At 38.2% G+C, this 23196-nt stretch overlaps 2 protein-coding genes across 3 annotated transcripts in view; both read left to right on the plus strand.

Moving 5' to 3' along the window:
- LOC101738040 (blood vessel epicardial substance) overlaps positions 1-9384 on the plus strand; it is a 29440-nt gene extending 20056 nt beyond the window's left edge. For both annotated transcript variants that reach the window (XM_038019042.2, XM_038019043.2), the window contains exon 8: positions 1172-9384. In XM_038019042.2, the coding sequence (XP_037874970.1) occupies positions 1172-1383 (212 nt within the window). In that variant the 3' untranslated portion in view covers positions 1384-9384. The remainder of the gene's footprint in view (positions 1-1171) is intronic.
- A 1216-nt stretch (positions 9385-10600) lies between these two features.
- On the plus strand, positions 10601-23137 carry LOC101737060 (lipoamide acyltransferase component of branched-chain alpha-keto acid dehydrogenase complex, mitochondrial). Its single transcript, XM_004926595.5, has 9 exons — positions 10601-10903; positions 11988-12145; positions 12691-12878; positions 13767-13891; positions 14698-14937; positions 15902-16168; positions 16244-16372; positions 16931-17002; positions 22900-23137. Exons 1-9 carry the CDS (start codon positions 10823-10825, stop codon positions 23062-23064), a joined length of 1425 nt encoding a protein of 474 aa, XP_004926652.1. The 5' UTR covers positions 10601-10822; the 3' UTR covers positions 23065-23137.
- The last annotated feature ends 59 nt before the right edge of the window (positions 23138-23196 follow it).

Below are 23196 nucleotides of genomic sequence, written 5' to 3' on the forward strand. Positions count from 1 at the left end.
GAATAAATAACTGAAAATCAATTTAATTTTACCTTTTTATTTATTTAATCATATTTTTTGAACAAAATTATCAAGTTTTTGGTTTTACTTATGAAATAACAGAATTTTAAGCTTAGAGTTTCATAATAAAAATCTTTGTTTAATAATTAACCTTAAAGATTGGTGAATTATATCTAATAAATAGCAATATTGCAGCCTTCTCAGCTTCCAACCTGTTTCTTAGTGGATTATATATTAACCCAGCTCCACTAAATAGTTGTTCGCTGGGAACACTGGCTGGTGGAGTTGGTAAATATCTGCATGCTAATTTGGAGATAAACTTTTTTTCCTGCCGGCTTCATAAATTTTTTTCTTCAATTCCTTTTCGTTATTCGCACTTTGGAATAAATAAAACTCATCCGGGTGTATTTATTTCCGGTGATTTTTCAAAGAAGTAGTAGTGCGTCCCTTCCACGAGTGACTTTTATTGCATATCTTACACTCCGACTTCTCCGGATCATTTTTGTCTATTGTATATTATTAAATAAGACTTATAGTCCAGATACTTCTTTTTATTGGTGGCGACATTTCACTTAAAATTTATATCAAATATTCATTAAACACGTCAAAAAACTATGAAATACACAGTAAACACTAACTGTAACTATAATTTATTGACAGTGAGAAAAAACACAACAAACAAAACCTGTAGGATCTTGTTACCAATATGCGCCTTCCTATTCGTCAGTTACCGAATGAAGTTAGCAATTACCAAACAAACGTAAAGAACGTGCCACTCTGGCTCCGCCCACTTTCTTTACATGTTGTTACTTGTTAAAATGAATCTGCATCCGTAAAACTCCGCATTGATTGATGCGGATGTGAATGCGGATGCAGATGTCTGAAATAATGCGAATAGTCCGCATTTGCGAATGCGGATGCGAATATTCGTAACAACCCTGCTTGAGACCTTAGAACTTATATCTCAAGGTGGGTGGCGCATTTACGTTGTGGATGTCTATGGGCTCCGGTAACCACTTAACACCACGTGGGCTGTGTGCTCGTTCACCCGTCTAAGCAATAAAAAAAGGCCTATTTCCAACAGTGGACAAAAATAAGCCGTTAATAGAATCGATACTGAACTGACCGGTTACGCTGATTATAATTTAATGTACTACCAATTTATTACCAGGGGCATCGTACTGGCAGCCAGTGGTAGCACGACAGTTTCTCCGACAGTCACCGTTCGGACGACTCAATCAGCCTCCGCGATTGGTCGCACAGTCTTCATCGGCAAGTTTACAAACGCCAGCCCGCAAGCGCAGTCCACCCAGGAGGCCAGCATCGTTGCGGCGCGGACGCGAAGTAAAGTTCGCTGAGATAACGCCGGAGCCGGCCGTGTGACGCGGGCCGCGGCTCCAGCCAGAGCTGGTGCCGCTCGTTTCCCCACCGTTTTCCCCCAACTCGTCTTCACCCCCCCTGACGTCCCCCTGACAGGAAATCGAGCGAACGTACATGCCGCACATGACTGATTTTTGAACTAAAAGAAGTTTGCTCTTTAGCAGTGCTACGTTCGAAATGCAAAAGACTTGTTTGTTGTTAACGTTTTCCATACTATTTCAAATTATTTACAAAAGAGCTTCCTGTTAAGTATTGAATGGTCAATGTTTATTTTTAATATTTGAATTAAATGCTTCCTCGTTCGCTCGGAAATCGTAAATAGTGTAAGGAATATTTAAAAAAAACTGAACGAAAAAGTAAAAAAGACTCAGTGATAGAGTGAATCAATGATCATAATGTGTATGTTTAAGAATGTGTAATTATTGTGTGATGAAATAGTCTAGCTTTGTTTGTTATGTGCAAAACAGTGTACTTATTATAAAGTAACGCTCAAATACCCCAATAAATAATCCAAGAAACAGCATTTCTGTAAATAATGCTATAAAAACGAGTTATGTTCCGTATCATGTATAAAAAAAAGTAACACTGACTTTATGGAATTGTGACTAATTTATAGCAATGAATGTTTCGACTGTGGAGCCCTAAAAATGTATAGTACCTATAAATGTTACACTATAGATTGTTTACTAGTATTAAGAAGAATTAAATCGTGATAAAGTAATAATAAGGTTAGATAATGCGCGGTGCATTTATGTATTGGTAAGTGTCATGTTTGCCTTAATTTTAAATCAATTGTTAAACCACAATCCAAATATTGAGGTCAAATAAGCAACGAGATTTAACGGAAACGTAAAAAAAAGCTTCCTGAAACAATGCAGTAAACAATGAAATCCTCTAATTATTTTGAATATTATTAAGCAGATCGTTAACTTAACATTTCAAATAGTCTTTCACGTTTTACCTGGGACCGTTTGATTTCTAGTTGCTGATTAGTTTTTTATTGTCATTACAATATGAGTTGTAAAACCTTCCTATTAATTAGTCTAAAGGATCTATAGTTAAATGGCAAAAAAACTGAACTCTTATCACATATCGCCACACCGTCACCGCGGCCAATTTAAATATCGTGTTACTTATTAAAGGGTATTACTTTTTTTTTCTTAAACCGTTACTTAGTTTCAGATTAACATCAATTCATTTTTCTCCGATCTCACATCCGTGAGATACTTATGTATAATTTTTGAACATTTCATGTTTGAAAGTGAAGTCAGTGAAGTGAAGAACATTCTTTTTAGATTTGGACGAAGCTACGAAAATCACTTTTGTTCCAAGAGAAGTTGTACATATTATGTTCACTATCAGTCTACTACTTCAAAGACAAAAAGGCTCATGAAATCATGAATCTGCGTCCATAATTTTATTAAAGACTTCGGGCTGAGTTAGGTTAACTCCGGTCATCGTTCTCGTCGAACCTGTCGCTTGCGACGAAGGGCTTGACGAGTAAATTAACCCACAGGACACAGTTTATCGCCGGATCTTCTCAGTGGTTCGTGTTTCCGATCCGGTGGTAGATTCTGCGAAGCACGGCTCTTGCTAGGGTTCGTGTTAGCAACGTCGCCAAGTTTGAGCTCAGTGAGCTCACCTACTAGTTGAGGTTACGCTGAAATAGCCTCTCAAGGCTATCAGCTTAGGTAAGAAAAAGAAGGTTAACTGTTATTTAAAAAATTTGATCACTCAAAAATATTGGTTGATTCTAACGGACGAAAAAAAAACAGTGCACAGCAGTATACTGACAATTTTAAGATTAGTATCAAAATTTTTCAAGTTTTGAAGTTATACTTCTTTAGGCGCGTTATGAAAAATTGATGAGAGTGAAATTTTACGATGCGTGCGCACCGTGACACAAAATTAACAGAATGAAGTTGCTCACTAAATCGCTCATTACAATACCACCGACGTAACTTGGCAAGTCTGAATATAGCCGCAGGTGAACTTTCCGAACCGTACCGAAAATTACCGAATTTATACGATGTCAAGAAAAGTGATGTCCAATATGCGTGTTTGAGGATGTTGCTTAATCGATTTTTTTTCAAATTGATTAAAATTTAAATAAAAAAAAAGAAAAGTATAACTTCTTACGCGCGTACATAAGTACACGTACCCTTTTTTTTAAGAAGTTTGATTCTCAACGCCCCTATTAATTTATTAAAAGTATGTACCGCCTATATAACAAGACCTTCAACTAATAATACATTCTTAATATTTTCTTTAAATCTAAAGTAAGTGGAATTGTAAGACACATGTATTATAATAACCATACAACAATTTAATTAAAAAATTCTTGGTTCTTCACTCTATTGCAAATATTCAAAAACGAACTAATCAAAAACCAACAACCAATTCAATCCAAACAATTTTCATTAAATGTTTCTATTCATGAAATGTTCTTAATGTTCTAAAAATTTTAAAACCTCAAATGTTACTAGATGAATAACGGATTTGTGATCATCACGTTTTTTGCTATTTGACCATGGAATCCTAAAACAAATTGAATTATATTTATTGCAATGTTTTTTTTTTTAATTTACCCCACAGTTAACAAACGCATTAAAACTAATGTTAGCTTAAATCGTATTTTGTCTTTTTCTGTCGCATTTTAAGCAGCCCTTTTTCTATAATATTTAACATTGTGATTATTTGTCATTACATTGCCACTTTTGTACTATTACTGAAAATGAAATGCACTCTCAAAAATTCACACGAGAACCGTTTTCTTTAATAGTACACGTATTTGTAGTATATTTTCATATTCAAAGTTTTTCGCATAAATAAACTAACATAACTTACACAAATACTTAACGCAAATAAAATTTTTTATCACAGTATCACAAGCACAACAAATTTTAATTTAATTTTTAATTCAATTTTATTCATAAAAAAAATTAATTCAATTACCATTAAGGCCAAATGTATGGTAGTTAAACACTACCAAGCTAACAAGCATATTATTATTATATGGATATAAGACAAGATCCGGTGTTTAAGTGACTTTCGGTCATCAGTTTGCCAGTATATGTGGTGACTATCTTTCTTGTGGGTCGGTAAGAAATCGCCGCACTTCCACTTGTACGTTGGGTATGGAGTGTTAAAATCGACTCGAAGGAGACAGACTCTCGTACCACAGCCCAGGTGCTAACTTCAAATCAGCAAACGCTCAATAACGAATCAGGCACAAATTCCGCATCTCTCCAGGCTAACACACTCTCACGGGACGCCGAGTCGGCGATTGTAGCTATTGCGATTATAGAAACACACATGCCACACAATGACAGCAACCCTAGTATATAGCAATAATTTCATTAAGCAAACTGTATGGCCAGAATTCATTTAAAAAGGGATCTTTGACTAACATAATACAGTTACTATATCAAAATATATGACGACATAGGAGAACAAAGTGTCCGTACGTGGTTAACAATTGCTCCGCGAATTAATTGAGGAACTAATATGCAAGCTACTTAATGTTGTCGTTGCTAAAATGGCCTATCCTAATTTAGTCACAAATTTCGAGTTTATTCTAAATACACCTCCCCGCAATTTATAAAGTTACGCTTCTTAGCCTTGATCCGTTTGATTCCCCATTGTATAAAAACGGGCATTGTAAATTTTTAACATCTAATTAATAGATACCCATTCAATAAAAATAACTTGTTGTCGTTCGTGTTTAGTTGATGTTGCTTTATTCGTGTAAAATACATGTGTTTAGATGAAATAGCACGTAGCGTGTACTTTCAGTCAAATGCGACGAATAACTATCTATTTAATATAGAAACAATATTTGATTAGGACAGAATTGAGTTTGTTTATTATACAAATAATAATAAATAATAATAATAGTAAAGAATCATTTTTTTAATCAGACTAAGTTTTAAATTAAAAATAAAAAAATTACAAAATTATTTGTTTGGTTTGCTATGACACAAGAACAACAGCGGGGGCAATAGCTTTGTTTTTTTTAGAATTAACCAAACTTCACCAAATACTGTATTTTATATCGAAAGGCTTCAAATGAAAAAATTTAAATGGCCAATAATTAACAAATTAATTTTTCGAAATCCCTTTATCGCTTTCTGTAACTTATTGTCAGTGGCCGATTATGTCACATGCGCCATAAAATCACGAATCCTTCTATAGAAATCTGTAAGAATCGACCACCATTGATTTTCAAATAAATTAATATAATATAATTTTGTTTCGAAACGTGGTTTATTTGTAATAATTTGGAAGAATAAATATATACTAACACTAGCATTAACTGTAGCGCTAAGAAAGATTAAGTACTGGGCGCATGACAGCTTACTTTATACTCGTAGTCAACTCAAGAGCTGAAATTTAAGATCTATTTAACAAAGAACAAGTTAGTTTTAAAATTTTCAGCTCCTATTATTTTTTAAACATAAATACCAAATAAACACAATTTTGTCCTAAGTACAATAAACACGTTTCACAAGAATACATATCTCTTCGTCGTTATGTATAATCTTGTTATTTACTTCTTCGACGTAGTAAAAATGTTCTCGGTGGGCTTTATTTAATAACGCAGTAGATTAGTTAAATGGTCTAGAAATATTACGTTTCTAAGGTATTTACAGTGCTTCTGTAACATGATCTTCCATATTCTAAAAGAAAAAGAGAGAGAGAGAGATAAATTTAAATTAGTAAGTTATATTTGGTTAAACAATATAACAAATATCTAGGATTTAAATAATGCAAGTGGTTCTAATTTTACAAGCTATAAAATAAAGAATCATTTAAAACATAACAGCACTTTCAATCACACTGATCTCTTCTAAAATATTATTATAAATTTGTATTCTTTCTTAACTGTTGGCCTTGCTCTTTTAGTAATAAATATAACGTTAAAGGCTAGTGAAATTTTGATAAAACTAATAACAACTAGACTTGGAATTGTAAAGTATAAGGTGTAACAAAGCATTATGAACGATTTACTGTATAATTGTATTAATTTAAAACTACTCTGCACATAATATACTAATCTTCTCTATCATATTATTAAATAGTTACACTATTGTGGATCACGTTATTTAATTTATTTGTTTACTTCATAGAATTGATTGCGCGTTATTATTCTATTATATATTTAATTAAATAATTCTAAAACTATTAGTTTTACGTGTCGATTCTAGTTGAATCTTTTTGGTAATTTTGTATCAAATTTATTTCCTACTTAATATTTATAATTACTTATAATAAAGGCGAAAAACTTGTACATGTAAATTTAACAAAAGCAAAGTATAAATACTAAATGTGTGTTTCCTAGAGTTGTTTGTTTAAGCATAGTTTATTTAAATGTAATTTAATAATAAGTTTAAAAATTATAGTGCTTTTGTTATAGGGTTTGTAATCCAAGCGGCTTCAATTATATTATATCCCGATAAGTTAATATAAAACTTAACTGTACTAGATACATCTTTTCATTTTTGAGCTTGTAATCTTTTAATTTTTTTATATAAATAGAAAACACAGAAGCTCACAGCTCAACATAAATACTAGTATCTGCTTTAACTTATGAATCAATTGCTTTAGAATAATGGTACTTCTGCTCTTAAAAATAAGACTCATGATTACTTCGCGACGAACTAAGCAGAATCATGTAGGTAAATAGTCCGGGTCAATAACATTCTCACAGCACCTACAAATTTGATTGAAATTAGATTATCTAAAGTATCACTATCGAATATATAAATATGTGTTTTTTATACATACAAATGAAATCAATGTGGTCAAATCAGGACTACAAGGCAAACAATTAACGTTTCATTTTATCAAATTATTGATTGATTTATTTTGTTTATACAGTTTTACGTCAGTCTTCCGTTAATTTCTTATCATGCAACCATATTCTTCCTTAGTAGGTACCTTAACAATAATTGAATACGAATCAATATTCACTATACTTTAAATTTAAACAAGCAACTGACACCAGCTGGCCTAAGATACATCTTAGACTGAATCAATGAATGTTTTTGGTGATTTTTTCATGTTTGCTGATCTAATAATGAGTCATAACTGAACTGAATACTGATGAATGAAACATAAACTGAAATTACGTTACTGATTTATCGAGTTTGACGTATTCATTTTATTCCTCCTACCAGTTTTCAAAAATGTAGATTCGGCACGATTGAGAAATTGACATTTCTTGAGTAATAGTAAGCTGGTTTACGAATGATAAATCAGGATATAGACAACCGGACATAGCCAGCATAGCAATTTAAAATGAATTACAAGTAATTTGATGACAAATGAAAACGAATGTATATTTCAGGGTAAAAGCCAAACACCAATAACAGCCCATTGTACTCGTATTAAGCGATGCGACTTTTCTAAGAAAATAAATACCTACTTCACATGTGCTCACGAATGTCGTCCTAGATAACAAAGAGCATCGTGTTATAAAAATGTAACCCATATATAATATATTTATTTGCTTGTTTACTTGTTCTGTTTCTACTACACACAATGCGATTGTTTTATTTCTGCTACAAAGCAGTCATGCATTCTGGTTTTCTGGATGTGATAGTGTTACTAAGAAGGATAGACGCAAAGATATAATATTCGTAGATAATAGATTTAAGTTGATTGAATGTAATTTAAATCTGTGACCGTTTGAAATATAGTAACTAATACATGTTTATGAATGTCCATGATTCAGACTTTCGCTGTATCATTGAAATTTAAAGCCAGTCGACGAAATTCTGCGAAATTACTTAATGAAAATTGAAACGAGTCTTTTAATAAATTCAAATGTACAAAATCTGAAGAGAACTGTTACTTTTTGTTGTTGTTATTTGTTAACATACATAGGAACTAGTGATAGAACTCGAATGAAACATGGCGGTTTCTACTAGAGTTGTATTTGTTATTCAGAATAAACCTAAATTTTTTTCTAGGTGACATCCTTATTGTCCTCTGTTCAAAACCTCGATCCAAAGTATTCGAATGCTCTCAATATTGTTGTCAATATTTATTCGAAGTGAACGCTCAAATCTGTCTTCGATATTGAACTAGATTAATTTTGCTTCAATCGAAGAAATCCCCAGAATGATTTTTTTACTCACGGCCCAGCCCGGTACTAACTAGTACAGTACAGAAACCTTCGATCCCTTCTGGTAAGCTATGTCCCAAAAGTCTGATAGCCACTGCGATATACCGGCCACAAGAAATCCTGTTACGAAACTCATGTTTTTTTTCCTACGTAATCATTGGTAGCCTAAGGGACTATTCCAACTTCACGCGCACCAGAAGCTGAGCTCACGGGCTCAACCTGAGAGAATTGCCAACACTAGCCCTAGCAAGAGCAGTGCTTCGCTGAATCAACTACCGGATCGGAATCGCGACCCACTAAGAAGATCCGGCGAGAAACTCAGTGGGTATCCGTGTTATTATCCGCATAGCAATATATTATGTCAATCTATGTAATTTATATGTATATAAGATGAAAAGCGAAGGACGTCGAAAAAACCTTTTAAAGTTAGTCCTTTTTTATCCTATCCAAGTTACCAGTCGACTATAAAAGTATTACCATGACTAGGACTATCACTATTAAGTTTCTGTTCTTAAATAGAACTTCAAAATTTTCATGCACTTCTTATCTATTTAACCAAGCCGCTTGTGACCGCTTCAATTATGTATGAGAAAACGTAACAATTTAGAATAATATAACTAATTTGATTTATTTCTATAATTTTATGCTAGCGAATGACAATGTTGTAATGAAATTTACAACTACACTTCAAATTATTTACCTCGCGCTGAAGAATTGAGAAGAATTTATACAAAGAATGTCAGCTTTGTAATTTGATCTTCAATATTATGAGTCAGAGTACCTACATTCACCGTAAGGATTATTAATTATATTCATGTATTTATCAACTTTATAAACATGTTTATTGTGTCTTTAATAAAAGAATTGCTTAATAATCTATTTTTATAATTATTTGATGAATCCCTAATACCTATAGTGGTATATTATTTACCTAAATGACCTAAGCAAAAGAAGGTAAGAAATTTTATTTTAAGTTAACTAGGTAATGTTCATTATTTAAATTTTAAAACCCAAAAATTAAATAAAATTTCAATGTATGTGAAATATGTATATAAATGGTCCGTGTCCTTAAATCACCAAGCCTATCAAATCGGTAATCAAATAAAATTGTATCATTTATTATATATACCCTTGATTTGATATTTATTAAGAAAGATCTAATTGAAGTGGAGTGATTAGTTTTTTGCGTGGCTGTCTGTGGCTCTTCTATTGCTGTTATCCATCGGTGATGGTAGCCAGTTACGTTAGATGGGATAAAAAACAAAATGACAATATTTTTTTTAATAATTCAGTTGAAACAATTATCATATCTACACCTGGATATACCTTCTTTTTTTTTTATTGCTTAGATGGGTGAACGAGCTCACAGCCCACCTGGTGTTAAGTGGTTACTGGAGCCCATAGACATCCACAACGTAAATGCGCCACCCACCTTGAGATACAAGTTCTAAGGTCTCAAGTATAGTTACAACGGCTGCCCCACCCTTCAAACCGAAACGCGTTACTGCTTCACGGCAGAAATAGGCAGGGTGGTGGTACCCACCCGCGCGGACTCACAAGAGGTCCTACCACCAGTAAACCAGTAAACCACCAGTAACCTCACCCAACTTTCTCCAGAACGGGCTTATCTGGGCAGTATGTCGCCAACGGTTCTACCCTAACCTTTAAAAGGTTATCAATGCTTTACGATACCGCCGTAAGTAAGTTAAGAAACACATACAGTTTGAAGATTTTCGTCTTAAAGCATTAAAATGTTTTGGACAATGTAACAGATTAAATCATTTTTCCAAACCATTTTTTCTGCAATTTACTCGATAACCCTCAACACTTAAAGCTATTTAGTCTGGCTTTTTACTACTAGGCATTTATATATTTAACTTTTTTATTTATTGTAAATCATCATTCTTACTGAGAATGTGAAAACTTATTTAAATCTGTTGCTAAACAACACCGACTATGTCGTCATTAAAACCCATTGTATTTTTAATTTTCCATAGTTGCTTTATCAGTCTAATAGTAAAACTCGCAAGTTGGTTATTATGCGCGCTAAGAGTCAAGTTATGGTACGTACTGAAGCAGCGATGCCGGCTCGACCCAGATATATGCATTAGTACGGCTAACCTCACAGCTCACTGACGTCGTACGACTTACGAAATAACATAGTTAAATGAATAATTTACTCAAATGTTAATCAATTCCGTGGCCCACTGATAATGAGGCGATAACGCTCAGTTGTGATCGCGACCGAACACAGGGCTCGCGTCATGCTCTTTATAATTATTTAAAATTCGTGTTCTTAGTTCTTTCATAGCAATGTCGATTCTTGTTCGTAGATCTGTATTCCAACTGAGAACCGTGAACCGGTGCCGGAAAATCAAGGTGACGACGCAAAGTGTGAGTAACAAGAAGTCATATCATAAATACTTATAGCAACAACAAAAAATAAAGATAGGAATAACCTTATGCAAAGACGTTTTAGTATTTACTTACCTTTTGGCTCAGCCATGAAATTATACATATATTGTAATAGATTCCTAAATACTTATAATAGTTAGAATACAATCATTACACATAGCACCTAATTCGCTTAGATGTACAAGCATTATCGGAAGTACCTATTATATCAATTACCTAATATTGCTAAAATAAAATCTGAACTAATTTTAATTCTTCGTGGCAATAAGATAAGATAACAAGAATTGTTGTTGTTATGAAATTTTAATATGAGCGAAATTTTATCTACTAAATGAATAGGTAATAAAGTTAAGATAACATAAATCACAAAAACATCAAATCTTAATGTTTTTTTGTATGAAAATTTATCTTCATCCAAAGTCATAATTGTAAAAACAAAAAATAATAATATTAAAATTCATAAACACGTGATTATATTTAACATATTATAATGTAAAACTTGCCATAATATGATGAAGTTGAAATTTAAGCAATAGTTGTAATACGCAATTTATAATAATGCAAACGTAGGCATACACTTACGTTGACATTATTGTGCGTTTAAGAATAAAACTATCTATAATGAATCTTTGTGCCTAGTGCGAGTTTTTAAACGTTCTCGATAGCGTAAAAGTTAGCTCATATTTGTATGGAATGGGATCGTTAGCGTACGTTTGCTGCCAGGGGCGCTGTTCCAACTGCATACAAAATTGGCTTAACTTTTACGATATCGAGAGCGTTAAGAAATTCGCAGTAAGCACACTGAGTGCCTACTACGCCCTTTCGATACTGGACACGCAAGGTTTTTTATTCACTTGAAATCGTCTAATTTATATGTAACGTGAAGTGGGACTACCGGTATTAACACTTACCAGTTTATTGTAAATGTATTCACATTATTAATGGGGTCCGTGTTGCATGTGTTGAGGACTTCTGGTCGTATAGCAATCATCATTCTGCGATTTTGCAATGTCTGTTTTTGATTAGGTTATGCTTATGATAAAGTGTCCCAACATTTTTTCAGGCGAGAAACGGATCACAGCTATCTTACAAAACGCCTTTGAATGAAAGCTTAAGCAAGGAGTTAAGGCATTTCCACACCAGTCATGCTGTCAACAAAATCGTCGCTTTCAAGCTTTCTGATATCGGTGAAGGGATACGAGAAGTCGTCATCAAGGAATGGTTAATATTACCTTATAATATAAAACTTGATTATATTTTACAAAACTTACCAGTTTAATAAAACCTATCATTTTGCATTAAATATTTAGATTATTTTCATTTCAAGCAGTCAAGCACCTATACCTCGATTTGTAATTTGTGTTACTTACGTGTTTATTAGCCAAAAATATATTTAAATTCATTACTTATTTTCAAACGACGACGTATTATACAAAAATTCAAACAATTGTTTGTATGCTAATAGAGCACGCAAATCATTTCGTAACTTTTATGTCGAATGTATTAGGTAATTAGTTTAATAAGAGTGTTTTAATTTTCGAAGCCTTTTATATTTTAATATAACCCAACATTTAATTGTACGCGGTAACAGATGAAAATGAGTTTCAAGTTTTTTAATTCAAATGATTAATCAATTTTGAGTCCAAGACAAATATCTCGCTAACGACAATTTACAGTGCTAAAGGCGAACTTCCTTTTGTCAAATTATTCACTTCAATTGATTTTATTTGTTAAATTTGGAACTAAATATTCGTGTTTCTTTCAAGGTTCGTCAAAGTCGGTGATAATGTTCAACAATTCGACAACATTTGCGAAGTACAAAGCGACAAGGCAGCTGTCACCATCACTAGCCGATACGACGGTATCATAACACGACTGTACCATGATATTGATCAGACCGCTCTTGTAGGACAACCCCTAGTCGATATTGACGTGCAAGACTCTGAAAATGACGGTAAGCTAAGTTTTTTTTATTGCCCTTGTAGACAAACGAGCATTGTGAGTGGCTAGTCATGGACGTTAGCAATGACAGGGCAGTGCCAAACCGCTGCCTACCGTTACGTACTCTCTGCACAAACGCGATTAAGTTTTTTATCTTATTTTTGCTATTGCTTAGATGAGTGGACGAGCTCACAGCTCACCTGGTGTTAAGTGCTTACTGGAGTAAATGCGCCACCCACCTTGAGATATAAGTTCTAAGGTCTCAAGTATGGTTACAACATAAAGTGGACATAAACAAAAAAAATGTTAGTAAATTAAAAGTATAAATGACAAACGCGAATGCTAAACCGACCGACAAGCAGCAGCGCTATGGTGTTTAAAGCCGTCACGAAAAAAAATCGTTTTATTGATTTATTTAAATAATAATTTTCTGTAATAGCTTAACTGTATTAAGTGGCTACTTTATATAAGCAACCTTAATAAGAAATTGATGATATTGAAGTTCCCAGTATATTGGAAAAACTGATTGAACACCTACTTTTAGTGTATCTTTAGTGATAAAAAAAAAAGTAGTTTAATAAATGAATCCAGATTTTTTGACGTCATAATCAGCTGACAAAGCCCTTAAGAGATAATAATATACGTATAAAACCAGACGAATGATTTGTCACTGTTAATCACGAGAAATAAGTTTAAGGGTTCTAATATTTCATAGACGTAACCAGTGTTTTCAAACCAAAACTACTGATGCTACCTCCAAACTAGTTATTTCTTACGCTGCGCGGCAAAGAATTAAAGGTTGCAGTTTTAGTGAGAATTGATTAGGGTAAACGAAGGTGTGATAAATTTTATTCAAATGTAAAGATTTTCAATATGATCTCGAGAACTTTGTTTATTTCAGGGAAACCCACAGACGTTGCGCCTGATAAGCCTGTTGCTGAAATAGACGCTCCGAAAACGGAACAAAACCAAAAAATTAAAGTATTAACTACTCCGGCGGTGAGAAGAATCGCCGCTCAATTTAAAGTATGTAATTAAGTATATTTATTGTATACATAGATAAATGAAAGAGCATAAGAATAAAGAACTTAAATTAGATTCGTCATAAACACAAATAACGGGTATTTTTTTGGAGATCGGTGACCAGGCGACACGTGTTACACGGTCGAGTGTCATACACTGATTCCAGTTTGGGTTTTAACGACAAAGAGATCTTCCAACAAGCGGGCGAAATTGTTCGGTAGACCGACAGTCCGAATGCTATTTTTTGGACTCTCACCCCTTCACACTTATCATGAATATGTCGTTAACGATATTCAGACATCTGTCAGATGTATTGTGTTTTATGATAGCTACCCGCTACATATCGCACATACGATGCGAAAACGTAACTTATGCAAATTATATAATTTTTCAGGAGAAACGTTGGAAAATTCAACATCTTATTATATAATTCTTATAATAGTTCTGCTGCGCTATAGAAATAAAATGATAATATTTAAACTACAAAACTTCAAAAGCAAACATCTCTCTCGTCTCACTAATAACTATTAAAAAATGTATTTTCTTATACTCAGTTCAGTGTTACACAAATTGCTTAAGTGACTTTATAGCACAGTATGTGCGATATGTATAAAATTCAAAGTGGCTTAATGTTAGCGCGTTCAGAATGCATGAAAAAATATTTAAAATATCGGTTTAATGACGTGGGTATCTATACAACAATATCACTTGATTTAGAACATCCGAAAATATTTGTACATTGAAAACAAAAGGTATTTCAATTTCTTGTCTAAGCATTTCATTATTTTTGTTTTCTTTATTGTTTATAGGTAGACTTGAGTGCCGTTAAAGCAACTGGCAGAAACGGAAGAGTTCTCAAGGAAGACATGTTGTCTCATTTAAACATTAACTCGGATGACTCGAACGAAGTCGTATTACCTGGTAGTGTCAGAGCTGTAGAAATACCAGTTACAAAAGCGCAGGCAAGAGTAGAATTAGCTCTCGAGGATAAAGTTGTCCCTGTTACCGGCTTCCAGAGAGCAATGGTTAAATCTATGACGGAGGCCATGGTGAGTCTTAGCTTATAGTAGCGTAGTGTATAGCAGCGCCATTTCATCTCTTTCTCTAAATATAATTAAAAATAAGAAAAGAAATAAGAATTCACTGGGCAGCAGCGCTCTATATGAATAGATGATTAAACCAGAGTACTATGACCGCCAATTAATGGTTACTGGATGGTTACTGGTAGAGCGTATTTGATACCTGCTCGGGTGGTTAGTACCTTCCTACTTGTTTTTATGACATCTGTTTTGTAATACAACTGAGATTTCGATCAAATCTCACCACATTTCGTTTCAAGGCAGGTGGTAGGCTTCACGTTGCTATGTCAACGGGTACCTGAAAACACTTTACACCAGGTGGACGGTAAGCTCGTGTGTTGGACAAACTATAGTGAAGTGTTCCTTCCACCTATAGTGAAGGTCAAAATAATTTGTCACTCAGCTCTTAAGAGCTGCAGAGTAATAAACGCTCAGATCGCAAAAACCACTACCGTCACTAAAATATTAGAATGTTTCTCTTAATATCCATAATCTCATTTATTTTTCACTGTTTCGCTTCGAGTAGTTCCGATTACTGACTGACTGCGTATCATCCCTGCAACGCTTTTATAGTCGATACCACATCCCTAAAGTTATTGAGAATATTCCACACATCTCTAGTATTGTTTCCGCTATCTGACAATAGATGGCGTTGTACTTCTCGAGCGTTCTAGGTGCTACTAGATCCTTCGATATTCGTTCGACTATTCGGCGATAGATGGCGTTACTCTTACCGGCGTAGCAATATAAAAAAGCTAAGGCCTTACGTATAATACGTAGGGTTTTTGTGTCATCTCGCTAGTGCTTAGAGGCCTTTGCGGTATTCAGCGTCTGCATTAACTTGTTATACAGAAAATCTAAATTAGGGGCCGTCGACCATCAGACATTTGAAATTAAGCAATTCCGCCGCATTCTAATTCATCATTTTTTCCAGAAAATTCCGCACTTTGTATTCAGTGACGAGTACAACGTCACAAAACTGGTTGAATCGCGTGCAGCACTCAAAAAGCAAGCGGAAGAACGTGGGGTTAGACTAACTTACATGCCGATCATCATCAAAGCGGCATCTTTAAGTTTGAGCTATCTACCCATTCTCAACAGTAGTCTCGATAGCTCCTGTGAAAATCTCATTTACAAAGCAAGTCATAACATAGGCGTTGCTATGGATACGCCCAACGGATTAGTCGTACCTGTTATCAAGGTATATAAATATCTTAACTCGTCTTATCTTTAATGTTTGATCCGGTCAAATGGTTATACGTTTCGTTATTTTCAGAACATCCAAATTAAATCAATATTAGAAATTGCACAAGAGTTAAATACATTGCAAGAGAAAGGATCGAAGGGGCAACTTGGATTGAATGATCTCACCGGAGGGACATTTACAATATCAAATATCGGAATTGTGAGTATTGTTATTCATCTCAATATCAAAGTAAATCTATGGTTTATGTCCTAAACTCCTTTGATACATTTCCCGACAATAGAAGCATAATCTATAAAGTACGACAGCACAAAGTTCCTTATTCCGATTCGCCAATATTTTTCTTTTCTTCTCGGCTGTAATGCTTAGATCTATTATTGCAGAAAAGAAATTCAAAGCTTGGCCACATAATAAAGAGTTGTTTATGCATGTATGTAATGCATGTATGCATGTATGCAATATATTTTAAATGGAATCGGACTATATATTTATCATTGCCTGGTATTTGTTCTAGAATATTTAAAGTCTGGCATCGATCCTAAGTCTATGTCAGAAGTTCAGCCATTTAATTAGAATCTCTAATTTTGACAAATCAATATTCGTATAAATTTCTCCAAATAAGAACACTACGCAAAATACAACGAACCGGTCGCGATTCATCGGCATTACAATAAATGTACTTTATTGTATTCCATAATAATGTAATAAAACCTAAGCATATGAAGTGTAATTTTTTTAACAAAATATTTTCGTTTTTAGGTTGGAGGTACTTACACGAAACCGGTGATATTCCCACCGCAAGTTGCAATTGGAGCATTAGGAAAAATACAGGTTAGTAGTGCGTAGCTATATTAATATTTAGTACGTTACTGGGATTGCAAAACGATACACCGCAACAACTTCAATATATCGCACCTTTAGAATTGAAGTAAAACTTAACTAAAAAAAAAAAAAAAAATAAGGCTTATACTTTGAACGACTTATAAACATGTATTCGATCAGTTTATAAAATTAAATTTTTAAAACTCAAAATTAAATTTTAGCCTAAAAAAGGACGAAGTGTACTTTCCGTCTCTTTTGAATAAAACGTATACTTTAAACTTTGCATACCTTCAAGTTTTAAGGCTTCAAGTATTAAAATTGAAACTGAAAAATTACAATTCTTCAATTACATTTTTCGGGGTTTTTGAAAAACCAAGAATTTTGGATTAAACCAATTCAATTCTAAAGGTGCGATATTTTTATTGCTCTTCAGACATACGCTCTCAGGGCCAATCTGATATTATGTTGTTATAATAAATAACGCACAGTTTTTTTTTTTTTTTTTTATGATTGAAAGATTACTGGTGGCCCGGAGGCCTTTCCAGTTTCACCAGGACAGGTGGGCGAGCAAAGGCTCAGCCAAGAGGGGTGGGATTTGCTAACAACTGCCCGAGCGCCTCCAAAGGAAACCTAACAACTCAAGAGCAATTGTTTCGCGAATGAATCTACTACCGGATCGGAATCGCGACCCGCTGAGAAGAACCGGCGAGAAACTCAGCGGGCTGATGCATGGGTTAGGTTGCACGTCGACCTCTTTGTCGAGTTCGACGAGTACGGTTACCGGGGTCCCTAAGCCTGCCCCTAGTATTAGAGCTGAAGGCATCTAATGCAAAGGTTATTGGATCCGATGGATCCGTAAGGACGTGTCTAGGGCGTCGACGGTGACTGGCTCCTGCATGATCAGGATTCGGGGAGTAGTCAGCGGCGGCAACGATAAGGCGATTATCATGACGCATAGCCTTATCGAAGTATCGTTCCGACGCTGACTTCATGTATTTCCGAATTGATTCGAGGCTCAGGTCGTCGTGTAGGTCAACGTTCCTCACGAACCACGGAGCCCCGACAGCTAACCTGCAAAAGCGGGATTGTAGGGATTGGAGGGTGTCTATGTGTGTGCGGGCCGCGTGAGCGAACACCACACTCGCGTAAGTCATGACGGGCCTTATGCAAGTTTTGTAAAGTGTCACCTTGTTCCGAAGGGACATTTTACTCCGCTTACAGATCATGGGGTAGAGTCTACCGAGAATAAACGCGGCACGGTCACGGACTGATTTTATATGCGGGCGGAATGTCATCGATGCATCCAGGGTAACGCCCAGGTACTTGACCTTCCTAGCCCAGGGTATGGGTTGTCTAAAGAGAGTAATCGGGGGTGTGAGATTCCTCCTCCTAATCCGGGAGGAAATCCGTGTGGAGCTTCCCCTCTGAAATAGCACCGCAGTACTTTTCGCTGGGTTGATGTCTATGCGCCATTTTCGGAACCACTGTCCTAGGGCTAGGGCTGCGCTCTGAAGCTTCTTCGCGATTAGGGACTTGTTTCTACTGGAATAGTAAACAGTCGTGTCGTCGGCGAATAAAGCTAAATGGGTCGGCGGCGACCGGGGAATATCGTTGACGAATAAGCTAAATAGGAGGGGTGAGAGGACAGAGCCTTGCGGGACTCCAGCTGTGAGAGGTCGTGGGGAGGAGCGGGTTCCCTCGACTCGATATCGAAAAGAGCGGTTCGACAAGAAGTCCCGTATGATGAGCACGAGACTATCCGGCACGCCCATGTTGAATAGTTTGAAAATCAAACCATTGTGCCAGACTTTGTCGAACGCTTTTGCGACGTCGAAGAAGAGAGCTCCCGTGTATAACGGTTTTGGTCGATTAAGCCCCACAAGAATGTGCTCCGTGAGGCGGTGCACCTGTTGAACGCATGAGTGATTTGTACGGAATCCGAATTGTTCATCGATGAAAATGCCCTTGGATGAGACGAAGTCTCTGAGGCGTTTGTAGAGCAGACGCTCATACAGTTTGCCTAGAGACATGAGGAGGCTAATCGGGCGGTAGCTCGTCGGATGATTTTTTGGTTTACCGGGTTTATGTATGCCGATAACGTCCGCTTCTTTCCACACCGCAGGAAAGATACAGTTCGCCATAGCGGCATTGAAAATAGATGCCAACATCACGATGAGTTGGACGGGTAGAAGTTTAATAACGCGGTTAGATATACCGTCGGAACCGGGAGCCTTGCGAGGACGTAGGTCTTTGATCAAGTCTTTAACTTCCATCGGGGTGACGGGTGGTAACGCATCCGAGGGTGGCAAGGAGGCTCTGCGTTCTACCTCACTGTCTACTAATTCTACATGAACAGGGTCCACGGATTGAGTGCTGGGCGTGCACTGGGTTTGCAATGTATCGGCCAGCAGCTCTGCTTTTTCGTCATCATCGAACGCCGCGAGTCGGCCTGAGGGGCCTACGAGGGGGGGCATAGTTACTACCGTATCCGATTTGAGAGTACGAGCTAAGCGGTAGTAAGACCTTTGGGAGGGCGCGAGTCTTTCTAAGAAATCAGACCATCTGGCATCTCGGACTTCGGCGATGCGAGACTTTACGTCGCGTTGTAGGGCACGCATTCGAATACGATTATCCACGGTAGGATACCTATCGTAGGCGCGGATCGAGGTGTTCTTAGCTCTAAGGAGTTCCCTAATATCGTCGGGCAATTTGAAGCGGTGAAGGAAGTCCTCCGCTACAACTTGCTTCGATGACCTATCTAATGTCGAGGTGATGTGTGACGTTAAGATGTCTATGGCTTCAGCGGTATCCTGAGGAGACGGGGTAGAGTCCGGGCTCAACGGGAGCGATGGTGGATCAGATTCAGTCAAGCTGATGCCCAGCGTGTGCCAATCCACCACAGTCCTCGTGACGGGAACGGAATCGGGAGCGCGACCGAGCTTCATAACGACGGGACGATGGTCTGAATCTAACTCTGAAACTACTTCGATCGAGTGTAAGCGCAGAGTTACGTTTTTTAATAACGCTATGTCGAGTATATCCGGGCGATGCGCGATATTTAGCGGGTAGTGAGTCGGGGTTAGCGGAGCGACGATATCGAAGGCGAGATCATCGACTAACGCGTCAAGCCGCCTGCCATTCGGGGTTGTGGTGTGTGAGTTCCACCTGACGTGTTTACAATTTAGGTCGCCTGCCAGAATGACAGAGCTTCCCATGCCAAGCAGCGCCTCGATATCACTGCTTAGAACGATCTTATCCGGTGGAAGATAAACGGACGCGATAACGATCGGCGCGTGTCCAGTCAGTGAGATTCGGCATACTGATGCTTCGATGTTAGAAAGCGCGGGGGGGTCGAGTGGGACGCAGTGCAGGGCTCGTCTATAGTAAATGACGGTACCACCACCACGAGCAGTGAGCCTGTCGTTCCTAACCATGTTATAGTTCGCGATTTTAGGGTCGCGGCGCGCGGGCTTAAGCAGGGTCTCCTGCACCAAAAAGATGTCAATTTGATGGTCACGCAAAAAATCACAAACCTGATCACGTTGATTTGCGAGACCGTAAGCGTTAAAAAATCCTATCGTTACGGATAGGGGCTTTATTCTACTTATGTACGCCATTGATTACCGGCGGAGCGAGGGGAGGACGTACGTATTTAACGACGCGTATACGTCAGCGTATTCTTGCACAACGGCGATGAAGTGTTGTGCAGTGGAGGCGGCGCGAATGGCGTCACCCAAAGCATTAACACGCTCAAAGTTGATCGACTGAAAAAAGTCGATCGCTAGAGCGAGATTGTCGGACGCGGTCGGAGTGCTGGTCGCGGGGGAAGAACGAATCACGGGGGAGGGACGTATCGCGGGGACGGGACGAATCGCGGGGGAGGGAGCTACAGCCGTGTTCGTATACGGCAACGGTTTAGCCCAGGCCGAGCCGCTGGGCACCGGCGCCGGCACGAAGGCAGGCTTAGCCTTCGGCACAGAGGGTGCCGTGGCTTTGATGTGAAGCTCGGAGGCGGTTTTGACGCGCGACGCGGCGATTTATTTTAGGGGCTCGAGGGCATCCACGGTAATTCGCGGGGTGACCCTGTGTTCGGCACAGGACGCAGCTAGGTGGTTCCGTCGCGGTTTTTTGATCGCGAGTGCAAAGAGTCGTGGCGTGATCGTCCAAACACTTGACGCATCGAGGGCGCGCGTGACAATTACGGGAAGAATGCCCGTACAACTGACAATTGTGGCACTGGCTCGGAGTGCCTTTTTTATGAGGGGTTTCCACGGTGATTCCGGAAAGCCTACAGACAGTTCGGACGTTAAAGATTTTCTTACCCTCGGGGGTAGACTGGAGGGCGACGAGAACCATATTGTATGGCTCCCTCCCGCGTCCTGTGTGCATGCGGTGCACGGAGTTTACGGGTAGGCCTTGTTCGAGTAGGTCGGCCTTTACGAGCTCGGCATCTAACTCCTTGGGGATGCCACGTATGACTGCACGGAGCTCACGCTCCTCCTGGAGCGTATACGTATGATAACTTATACGCTCCTTTCGGAGGTAGCTTGAGAGGGCCCTATGGTCGTCGGGTGTTGCTACTTTTATCTGTATCCCGTTCGCGAGGTTACGGGCACTGACAAAATTTATGTTTTTGGCCTTAAGGGCCAGGGAGATACGGTCCCAAGCAGCCTTCTCTTGAAGAATCAACGGAGGAGGGGCCTGATTTCTCGTTTGTGCCACCGGGCGCGGCGACGGCGTGGCACGGGGACAGGGAGCGACGGGGGTCGGAGGGCGGGGGCGCGACGCGTTCGCGGCTTTGCTTATTTTAGCGGCCGCGGAAGCTCGGGACTCCGCGGCGCGCTTCTTACCCTTTTGCACGAGAGTGAATCCATCTGTTAATGAGGCGGGAACGAGGTCAACCTCCATATCCGAGTCAGAGTCGGAGGACGAGGAGGAAGGCGCGGGAGCGGCGGACGCGACGGAGGCCGCAGACGATCGCTGAGGTAAAACGGAAGCTGCCGCGGTAGACGCGGGAGTTTTTCGCGACAGTATGGGGGACACGGGTGTGCTGGGCGCGACGGAGGCTGCGGTGTACGGCGCGGGAGTTTTGCGCGCGCTTGCAGGGGACGCGGGAACGGCAGGCGTGGCGGAAACGGCGGGCGCGGCGGGCACGGCAGAACAGTTCACGGCGCGTTTAGCTTTGTAAGCTAAAAATTCTGATTCGAGGGCCGGGTATTTCTCGCTTAAGAATTCCGCGAGCAGTGTGTTGGTTGGAGAAAACTCCATTTCTTCGGACTGCCCAGGGGGGGCTGCCCCGGGACTTAAACACGCGCTCGCCTTGCGGCGAGGCCCCTGAGTCGGTAACACTAAATTGGCCGAAGCGATTCTAGGAATTTTAGAAATTTTAGTGAATAGAATAAATAGAATAGAATTAGAGTGAATAGAACCACTGCACAGTTTCCGGGCGGCAATGCCTTGTAATTAGGCGCAGGTACAAATTCCGAGAAACACTTGGGCCACAGATGTGCCACGAACAATGATCTATTATCACCGGTAGTCACTTCCGACAAAACACTTGGACGCCAGATGTGCCACGAACCGAGGTCGGGCAATCGAACGAACAATGAGCACGTCCACGCGCGTCGGTAGCTCAAATCGGAATGCACAGATAGTTTGACTACACTATTTGGCTGTATTGCAAGCCCGCGCCGGTAGATACAATCATCTGTTCTGTTTGCGTCTGTTTGCGAAACAGTTAAGAAGACAGAAGCAGCCGCTATAAAATTCAATTTAGTTTTGAACCTCATGTCTCAAGGTGGGTGGCAGCATTCATGTCGTGATGTTTATTGGTTCTAGTAACCACTTAACACCAGTGAGCATTAAAAAAAAAGATAAAATTAAACATAAAATATTTTTCTTTACAGGTTCTCCCGAGATTTGATTCTCAAGGGAACGTTGTGAAGGCTCACATTCTGTCGGTCAGTTGGTCTGCAGACCACAGAGTCATCGACGGCGTGACAATGGCACGCTTCTCAAATCATCTCAAAAATTATCTTGAAGACCCTTACATTCTACTACTAGACTTATAGCCTTCGTGATGACTGTATTAATGTTGTTGGTTATTATTATATCTAAATATATATTTTTATAAGTTTTCAAATATATACACTTTTTATTTTTAAGTTTATTTTTAGCGCTTGTATTTCTCTGATAGCCTTGAG

The sequence above is a fragment of the Bombyx mori genome, chromosome 22, assembly GCF_030269925.1.
Source record: "Bombyx mori chromosome 22, ASM3026992v2".
Classification (NCBI taxonomy): domain Eukaryota; kingdom Metazoa; phylum Arthropoda; class Insecta; order Lepidoptera; family Bombycidae; genus Bombyx; species Bombyx mori.

Excerpts from the sequence above, each read along its gene's own strand:
- LOC101737060 (XM_004926595.5), top strand. The coding sequence starts at position 10,823 with ATGTCGATTCTTGTTCGTAGATCTGTATTCCAACTGAGAACCGTGAAC. Across the intron at positions 12,146-12,690 it reads GAAGTCGTCATCAAGGAATG|GTTCGTCAAAGTCGGTGATA; the intron begins GTTAATATTACC and ends GTTTCTTTCAAG. Across the intron at positions 16,373-16,930 it reads CAATATCAAATATCGGAATT|GTTGGAGGTACTTACACGAA; the intron begins GTGAGTATTGTT and ends TTTCGTTTTTAG.